Genomic DNA, 9947 nt, shown 5'->3' on the forward strand with positions numbered 1-9947 from the left:
ATCTGGAGGAAGAATGCTTTATAAGTACCCAAGAACTTGAAGGAAGTTCTTACAGAAACTTGAAAGTGAAAGCAATAGATTTCTTTCTGAGCACTAAGCGGTGACACTTAATGGATTAGACCAGTGACAGGCAAAATAAAGATACAGGATAGCTGACTATTCATATATTCAATGTATTGTATACAAAAATGTACAGAGTCAGCAGCGTGAACATGTCCCATGGAATGCTAATCCCAAATTCAAATTTCCTGGTTCTCCTGAGCTGAGCAGCAGCTGCAGCCTTCGGGAAGCTGGGCCAGGGGGCTCGGGGCCCAGAGGAGTTCTGTTAGGAGTGGTGTGCACGCCTCTCTCTCCAGGAGCTGAACGTGGATGTAGCATGGGGAGAAGATGGGGGGACAGAGTGGGAGGGGCACAGACTGCCTTCTGTCAGGAGACTGTCACCACTTATAGAACTCAACCAGCCAGACTTTGCCACAATGAGCAAACAAAACAATACAGAGAGAGAGAGGTAAGCATCAAGCAGCTAATCAGAACAACCCCATAAAAAAATGTGCAAGGAGATAGACGGACCAAAACAACCCCCACAGAGGAAAACACAGGGAGGGCATTTAAAGAGATTCAAATACGGTAAAATAAAAGACATCCTGGAAACAAGAACTGCAATTTTCTTATTTAAAAACTCAGACTTCGGGGCGCCTGGGTGGCTCAGTGGGTTAAGCCGCTGCCTTCGGCTCAGGTCATGATCTCAGGGTCCTGGGATCGAGCCCCACATCGGGCTCTCTGCTCAGCAGGGAGCCTGCTTCCTCCTCTCTCTCTGCCTGCCTCTCTGCCTGCTTGTGATCTCTCTCTGTCAAATAAATAAATAAAATCTTAAAAAAAAAAAAAAAAGAAAAGAAAAGTGAAGAGCTCAAAAAAAAATAAAATAAAATAAAAAATAAAAACTCAGACTTCTGGTTTGGGCTCAGAGATGCAGAGGGCTGGCAAACTATCACTCCCGCTCTTACAATAAGAAAAAAGCTGGACAGACAAAGTCAACCACTTATCTTAGTCATCAGAGAGCTGTCTTGGGCAGCTGGCCACACAGAAATCTGGAGAAAAGAGTGTGCCTGCAGGGAGACAGGAGACCTGAGCGTTGGCTTACTCGGGACAGAAGCTGCTGGTGCCATCTCAAGGAGGAGGAAAATTAAACTAGAAATGGTGACAGATTGCTGGAGGCTGGATGTGAGCTGTGAGAGGCGCTAAGGCTCCAGAGGGCTGCGGTCCTAGGGAAGCTCCCACTTTCTTGCAGTTTGTTCCCCCAGGAACTCCACCCAGCTCTCACAGGGAGGATGGTGGGGAGACACTAAGGAAATCTTTCCCCCTGGGCTGGCTGGGGTCAGGGAACAGCAGCCACCATCAAATCTCCCAGGCCCAGCTCCCCGAGCTCCCTTGTGGAACAAAAGCCTCAGCCTGAAGCAGGAAATTCATCAAAGCCCTCCTGAGGGTGCTGGGGTGACCCTTCCAGCAGATGAAAAGTGTTCAAAACCGTACTTAGCCTGTGGAAACTGATGAAGCTGGAAAGGCAAAGGGACTAAAATAGCCAAAACAAATCTGAGAAAGAACAAAATTGGATGACTTCTAGCATCTGATTTTGGGACTTACCATAAAAGTTACAACACAGTGTTGCGTCGCAAGAGGCTAGCAAAGGAATAGATGTGTGGAGCGATGAAACCAGAGAATCCAGACATGCATGGATCCACACAAAGCAAGTGGACTGATTTTTGAAAGGCACAAAGGAAACTCAGTGGGGAAATGAACCTTTTCACCCAAGGGTAGAGAGAAATTGGATGACATAAGGGCAAGTGCAAATTAAAACTAAAAGGCGAACTCTCCTACTTCTCTCCCTCTTCCCTTTTTTTAGAGCATTTACTTTGGAAAATTTGTAAGTTCTTTCTCTGCCTCTTTGAAATGTACATAAATCTTTTTAAAAGTTAAAAAAGCCCCGCGCCAGCTTTACTACCAGTAATGTGTTCCTCAAGGACCTAAGAACCAACTCCTCAAAATGTAATTATCAGAAAACACAGCACCCCTGTCTCCCAGTTTCTGGGGAAGGGCAGAAGCCTCACCTCAGAGGGGCCTCACTCTACCTTGTAAAACTACCACCTGTTATAGTGATGTGATACGTGTGTTTTCCTTTGGATAATGCCAGTTAGCAAACCCAAACAACCACCTCAACTACCAAGCGAGTCTAGAATGAGCCTGTGTATGACAAAGCAAATTGTGCTGTCCATTTCTCTTTCTTAAAGACTAGTTACTCTTCATCATGACAACATATACATGATGAGCTGTATCTGCTTGGCTCTTGCTGGTGAAGTGGAAAGGAACCTCCAATCTTCCTCTTAACCGCAGCGCTGGGCCCAAGGGAGACAACAGTTATGAATGGTCCACTGGGTTCTGTATACGATGGTAGTCTAGTCCCTCTGGATATCACACTTCCATCTGATGACCCATTTAAGCCACCAAAGCTTAACGGCCACACCAGAATCTACCTCTGGGACATCAACAGTCAGGGAGCCATCTACTTAAAGACAAGTGGAATAAATGCTTGTCTATTTCAAAGGTTTTGCTCTCAATTTTTTTCACAAACTGCAACCCTGCAGGTCCTCTGCCTGGAAACATGGCCATTCGGTATTTGACCAACAGGGCAGAGCATGACAGGATATTCAGACCATGGACCCAGTGCTAGGCAACATAATTCACACAATCGGTATCTGCTATGAAGGAGTGAGGGCACCCTCTCCCTGGGCCGTGCATCTCTATACACAGCACAGACTTCATGGGCATGCTACGCTGACTCTTCTCCTTGCCTTTATCTGCTAGAGACTGAGAGACTCCCCAAAGACGGAAATGCTCTCAAAAGTAGAACTTTAGAGTTGAGGATCTGTTGTGTCTAAGGTGTCTGCTTGCAAGTCTTGCTTCTTTGGTGTATCAAAATTTATTTTGTGGTGTACTAAAGATCCTACCAAATATTACAGTACATTTTAGCCTAATATATTATCTGTATTGTTATAAAAGCAGCCTTGGATGATTAAGAATTCTGTCATTAGTATTAAGCCCAGACATATTTCTGAACATGTAGAACTAGATCTTCATATTTCTGAACATGTAGAACTAGAACAATTTTTTACTTCTTACCTTCATCAGTTTGTAATAAGAAAACTTCCTCTTACACCATGTAGCTCAGAGAGCACCTGATGTATTATCTCAGACACAATAAATACGCTCCTGAAGACAAAAGGAAGGAAAGGGGGCTATTGCAACTTTATTTTTGACGGTGGGATATTGGAGACAATTTGAGTTGGTTAGGAAATCTATTTTAGGAAGATAAAGGTTAAGCTGTTACAGAAGAGATCCCAAAATACAGCACCTCGATCAAAGTAGATTACTTTTCTCTTAAGTCCAAAGATGAATGGGTGGTCCGGAGTGAAAGGCCCAAGTTCCCTCTGTATTGTTGCTTCGTTATCTCCTAGGTAATTACTCACCATTCAGTCCTCACCCATGGCAAAGGCCAATCATCCAGGGCATCTGGGTGGCTTGGTCAGTTAAGCGCCCAGCTTTTGGTTTCAGCTCAGGTTATGACCTCATGGTGTGAGATCAAGCCTCGCTTAAAGCTCTGTGCTCAGCGTGGAGTCTGCTTGAGATTCCCGCCCTCTCTCTGCCCTCCCTCAGCTCACTGTTGTGGGCGAGCACTCTCTGTCTAAAAATAAATAAATAAAATCTTATTAAAAAATTTTTAAAAGCCTGATCATCCCTCCTCAGTACTGCCCTTCCCTTCTATCTTTCAGTAATGGAACTTTCCTGTGTCTTAGACACATGACTGTTCATGGAACACAGGGACCACACTTACCAGCTCCATGTGGTCAAAGCTGGGTAGCAGTCAAGGAGCTGATAATTGTTGAAGTTGGATGATGGATACAGAAGGGTCAATACACCATTCCCCTTACTTCTGTATATGTTTAAATGTATTCACAATAAAACGTTTTTGCCACAATTAAAAATTTGTTTTGAAGATTTTAATCGATTTTAATTTTATTTGAATTGCAATAATTAATTTTGGATGACATGATAAACTTTTATTTTCTTAATTTATAATTAAAATATCTTTAATATCTTTTTTCTTTTCTTTACCTTTTTTTTTTTAAGAGAGAGAGTGAGCCATGGGGTGGGGATGGGGGGATGGGCAGAGGGAGAGGGAAAGAGAAAATCTTAAGCAGGTTCCACACTGGAGGCAGAGCCCACTGTAGGGCTCAGTCTGACAACCCTGAGATCATGACCTGGGCAGAAATCAAGAGTCGGATGCTTAACCAACTGTGCCACCCAAGCGCCCCAATATCTTTTTTCATTTTTAAAGTATCCTCAGTATCTTTTTCATTTTCTTTTATCATTATATTATTTGTATAATCATAAATATGATTTAAAACATAACGAAATGAGAAGGAAGGGAAATGAGAAGGAAGAAAGATAAAGGGAGGGAAGAAGGAAGGAAATTCCAAGTTTTGTACCAGGAATCCTCAGAATTCTCTATTTTTATCTTTAGACATTATTGGCCACCCTGGGTCCCCTCTTGTATGATGCAACCCACTGAAACAAGATTGATTCAGGGAAGAAATAGTTGGCCCTTGGAGACCTCATTCACATCCAGAGCAGCTCTTCTGCTCTAAGGGCCTCTCTAGGGAGTCCCCTCACTCTCCAAGGTCTAGAGCTGAGATCAAGTCCCTCTGGCCATTGTTATATGGGAGGCAGAGTCAAGAAGTCTTACCCTTAGACAGAAAGACTATAGGGATATTTCCTTGCTAAGAAGTTTCACCCCTGAATCTTATAAAGGATGGACAAAGTTGAGGGTAGCCCACAGAAGCCCTAGCCACATCTGAGGCTTTTGCTCTGGTGTTGGAAAGGATGTCATTTGGTTATCATCCATGGAGATCATCTCTTATTGGCCTAGGGTGCCCAGGTGAAGACAAATCTCCTTCTCATTCCTATCCATCTTCTAAAACTACCCACTCTGGGAGACCGTGAGTGTAGAAGCCATGAATAGAGATCAGATCCTCACTTATCTCCTTCTGAGTTACCCATCAAAGAGAAAGGTGACAATTTTACCTTGTTCTGGTCTAGACCAAACCCTATAACTGTACATTTTACCAGGTGTTCTTGGTGTTCTTTTATCTTTCTTATCTCTTCTCTCTCTCTCTCTCTCTCTCTCTCTCTCTCTTTCTCTCTCTCTCTCTCTCAGCTTTCACCATCCCTGTGATGCATAGATTTATTGGATTTATCCAAGTCCCCTGCTACCAGCTCAGAGAATAGCACACTCTTCATGGACTTTCCTGTAAATTACTGAGATTACAGAAAAAACAGTGGACAATATATATTCACAGAAACCCCAGAATGGGAAGACGTTGGAGTAACTGATGTGCACAACACTCACTTCCATTTCGAGGGCTTTCTCCTGCCTGGCTTCCATAACATCAGCACACTCACATAACATTCCTGCTTGGATTGACACAGAAGGGGAGAAAGGATTTATATTTAGTACCAGTGATAACCAGAGAAGAGTTTCTCTTAATCTTTAGAATTTCTTCTATTTTAATCTTTAGAATTTCTAAGCTGGAATGGACTTTAGAACCATCTAGTTTTCCCATTTTTTTTTTAATGAGAATCTCAAGTGACTTACTGTTGAACTTACCGTGGCAGGGAAAGGTCTTGCACCATCACTAGGTATCACAATACCCCTATCAACCATTCATTCATTACGGTCTGTCAGCCAGATAGTCAGCCAAAATATTCAACACTTATTCACTGTGCCAGTCAGCTCTCCTGTGGTTTGAGCTCAATTCCTTTTGGAACTGGAGAATAGCAACTTCTCAGTGCTCTGAAGTCTGCTCCTGTTCCAGTCTAATCCCTGTTCTCTTCTCTTTCCTTTCTAGGTGAGATTGTCTACATTATTCTCTTCCACCTTCTCCACTTGGCCAATAGCTTCCTGCCCTGAGCCAAGAAGGACTAATGAGGTCTGACATGGCAGAGGTGTGGCTGCGACACGACCTGTCCCGAATCAGCCATGAAGCTTTACTCCCAGTGCCTCATCTCCAGGCATGCTCTGAGACTGATAACCCATGTGATAATTCTTTTCCCTTCTTGTCTCTCTGAAAGGAGAACTTAAATGCTCCATGGAAGTTGGCAACACAACCACAGTCACGACATTTGTCCTCCTAGGACTGTCCAACAACCCTCAGGTCCAGGCTGTGCTCTTTGTGCTCTTCCTGGGGATTTACCTCCTGACCCTGATGGGGAACCTGACGATGCTGCTGGTGATCAGAACTGATTCTCATCTCCACACGCCCATGTACTTCTTCCTGAGTCACCTCTCCTTCCTGGATGCTTTCTATTCCTCAGTCATTGTGCCTAAACTGCTAGAGAACCTTCTTTCCAAGTGGAAGACTATATCCCCCCTTGAATGTTTCACCCAGATCTCCTTGGTCATATTTTCTGGAGCCACTGAAGCTTGCCTCCTTTCAGTCATGGCCTATGACCGGTTCCAGGCTGTGTGCCACCCACTGTTGTATGTGGTGGCTATGAACAAAAAGGTATGTATTGGCCTGGTGGGAGCATCATGGGCCATAGGAATGGGGACTGGCCTGGTTAACAGCATCCTTCTGGCTCAGCAGCACTTCTGTGGCCCCAATCTTGTCCGCAGTTTTGCCTGCGAGCTTCCCCCAGTGCTCCTGTTGACCTGTTCTGACCCTTATATTAGTGTTGTCTCCATCCTGACCACCATGGCAGTCCTTGGCCTTGGCACTCTTGTCCTATTGCTGGGCTCCTACACTCGTATCATCATGACAGCCCTGGGAATCAACTCTGCGATGGGTCGGAGCAAGATCTTTTCCACCTGCTCTTCTCATTTTCTTGTGGTCACCATCTTTTATGGTTCAGGAGTTTTCAGGTATGTCATACTATAACCTCCTAAATGTAAATGTAGGCTATCACTCACCCTTAACTGGCCTTGGTCTTCCAAAGTAGCATGAAAATGACTGTACTAGAATTCAGAAGGCCTGGTTTCTAGCTCTAGCTCTCCTGAGGACTAGCTGTGCGAGTTATTAAAAAAAATCCATTTTCTTTCTCAGGTCTTAATTGTCTAACTCTGAAAGATGAGCTTATACAAAGACTAGAGATTTCCTACTTTCATTAACTTATGATTAATAACTCTCAAAAGGAAATCAGAGAGCCCTTGGTAGATTTTATTCAGTGCTAACCAAAACAATAAAACATATCATTCTTTTTTTTTTTAGATTTTATTTATTTATTTGACAGAGAGATAGATCACAAGTAGGCAGAGAGGCAGTCAGAGAGAGAGGAGGAAGCAGGCTCCCCGCTGAGCAGAGAGCCCGATGCGGGCCTCGATTCCAGGACTCTGGGACCATGACCTGAGCCGAAGGCAGAGGCCTTAACCCACTGAGCCACCCAGGCGCCCAATAAAACATATCATTCTTGAAAGAGATGACATTGTTTTTCCTACTGGAAGATGATGTCTCTGAAACTTATTTAAAATTATTTATTTAGCCTCCTACAGTACACCAGATGCTTTTACATGCTCAAGCTCAATTTTAGTATGGAACACACTACAAGAGAAATATTATTAACCCCACTTTCAGGTAAGGAACCTAAGTTTCAAGTAACCAGGTAATTTCTCAAAAGTTCCAGAACAAGTTAGTAATGGAGCCATAGTATAAACCAAGACTGGGAAACTTAAAACATCATACTCTTTCTTACCACACTTCTCTCAAAAATAAATAACTCTAGCTGACAAGTTCTCACTTATTAGGAGCAGAATAATTAATTGCCCATAGTGTCTACTAGTGAACAGGAGATAGATTTATACAAATTGCTGTGTAATTTTCTTACCTGCTTGTTACTTGAAAAGAAGGTAGGTGTGGAAAAGGAGCTCACCTGACTCTGTGGACAAATCTTTCTCTCTCTGCATCTCGTTTTTCTCATATGCCATAAGGAGACTCTAAGATTGCTCCTACCTACTTCACAGAAATGTTAACAGGGATAAATTAGATGATGAAAAATGACAGTAAAATGAGTATTTTTTTCATTTTTTTAAGACTTTATTTATTTATTTGACCAAGAGAGGGAACACAAGTGGGGTAGTGGGAGAGAGTGAAGCAGGCTTCTCGCCGAGCAGGGAGCCCAATATGGGGCTCAATCCCAGGACCCCAGGATCATGACCTGAGCCGAGGGTAGATGCTTAACCACTGAGCCATCCGGTGCCCCTGAATATCTTTTAAATAGAGCACAGCAGAATCTACAAGGAATATTCCAATGATGATGACCTGTTGAAAAAAATTAATGCTTCTTTGGGAAGTACTCCCAGTGAGACTCAACAAAATGTACCCCAAAACTTAACCTTATTATTTTGGATTCAAATCTTGTGCTTAACACATGTTTATCTTCTACTTTATTTATCAAGTTTAGCTTCTTTTCTAAGCCAAGGAAAAATGTACCTAAAAGGACAAATGTTTGTTCCACTAGCATTATATAAAATAGCATGCTGTGACTGAAGGTAATTCCCAGAGCCATAAATGTTGGGAACAATGACAGCATTATTAGAGTAAACATATGCTTTGGCAAGAAACTATCCTCACAAGATGAAAACATACAGTTATATACACAGGGAAAAGAACATGGGAAAACATCCTTACATCTTTATCATAACTATTAAGAAAAGATGTTTTGAAGACGATGAAATACTAGAGAAATGCATGAAATTATTATTAGTTTTATTCTAACCTGCAGCACTTGATGTGCTACAGAACTTTCTTTTTTCTCAGGGCAGCTCTTAGAAGATAAGATAACTCATGTTTGGAGACATTTAAAGGTAGAAATGACTGCCTTCTCACTGATCACAGATATATCTAAATGCTGCTACCGCTGTTAGTTGAGTCAGCTCTAAGGACTCTCTTTGCAGAGTGTCTGCTATGGGATGGACAGTGGCTACCAATATACTGTGGCCATTGTTCTGACCTCAGTTTACTCCTTTGTGCCAATCCCTTCAAGGTACATGACCCCAGCATCTGGCTCATCCCTGGAGCAAGTACTTTCCATGCAGTACAGTGTGGTAACCCCACTGCTAAACCCCCTCATCTACAGTCTCAAGAACCAGGAAGTGAAGGCAGCTCTCAGAAGGGTGTTCACCAGAAAGCCCAGGCTTACCTTCTAACCCAGCTCCACTGCATCCTCATAACAGGAGAAACAGTTGTGCAACAGAAGAGGAGGCGGGAAGAGCTATCACCAGCTATCTCAAGGGTCTTTATCTTCCAAAAGAGAAGCATTAGCTCCTCTGACCCCAGTGTCCTCCCCCAATGAAGTGAGATAGGAAAACCTCCACGGAGCATATGACATCTGTCCACAAGGGGCCCAGTCGCCACTCAAGAAAATTCTCACAAAAAGTGTATGGAGGATCCAAAACAAAAGACAAAAAACACAACTACCATATGACCCAGTAATCCCACTTCTAGGTACTTATCCAAGGAAACATCCAAGGATGTTTCCTTTGCTGTACAGATGTCAGAGGAAAGTAGCAAGGAGGAGAAAATGGGAGAGAAAGGGAGAAAAAGAGTCCACATTATTGGGCACCATTCTGAGTCCTCCTCACACAGAACGCCATGAAAGGGGTGTACTCTGATGGCCCTGCCTGAGCCCCACCACTCACCTGAGCCTGAACAGCTTCAGATCCTGCCTGGTTCAAGTCTTGTTCCAGGCCTAGGGAGGGAGGAAGAGTTGGAGAAAAGAAAACAAATTCTCAGTTGTCATTCTAGCTACACTTCAGCTCCCACACACATTCTCAAGAAGCGAACTACACTTTCCTCTTCTGCTTCTACCCAAGGCCAAGAGGTCTGCATCAGTCAAGACCT

At 43.3% G+C, this 9947-nt stretch overlaps 1 protein-coding gene across 1 annotated transcript; it reads left to right on the forward strand.

Moving 5' to 3' along the window:
• The first annotated feature begins 6200 nt into the window (after nt 1-6200).
• LOC111157746 (olfactory receptor 8S1-like) lies at nt 6201-9253 on the forward strand. Its single transcript, XM_022519382.1, has 2 exons — nt 6201-6973; nt 9091-9253. Exons 1-2 carry the CDS (start codon nt 6201-6203, stop codon nt 9251-9253), a joined length of 936 nt encoding a protein of 311 aa, XP_022375090.1.
• The last annotated feature ends 694 nt before the right edge of the window (nt 9254-9947 follow it).

Source organism: Enhydra lutris, unplaced genomic scaffold, assembly GCF_002288905.1.
Source record: "Enhydra lutris kenyoni isolate GAN:26980312 unplaced genomic scaffold, ASM228890v2 scaffoldscaffold56, whole genome shotgun sequence".
Lineage (NCBI taxonomy): Eukaryota > Metazoa > Chordata > Mammalia > Carnivora > Mustelidae > Enhydra > Enhydra lutris.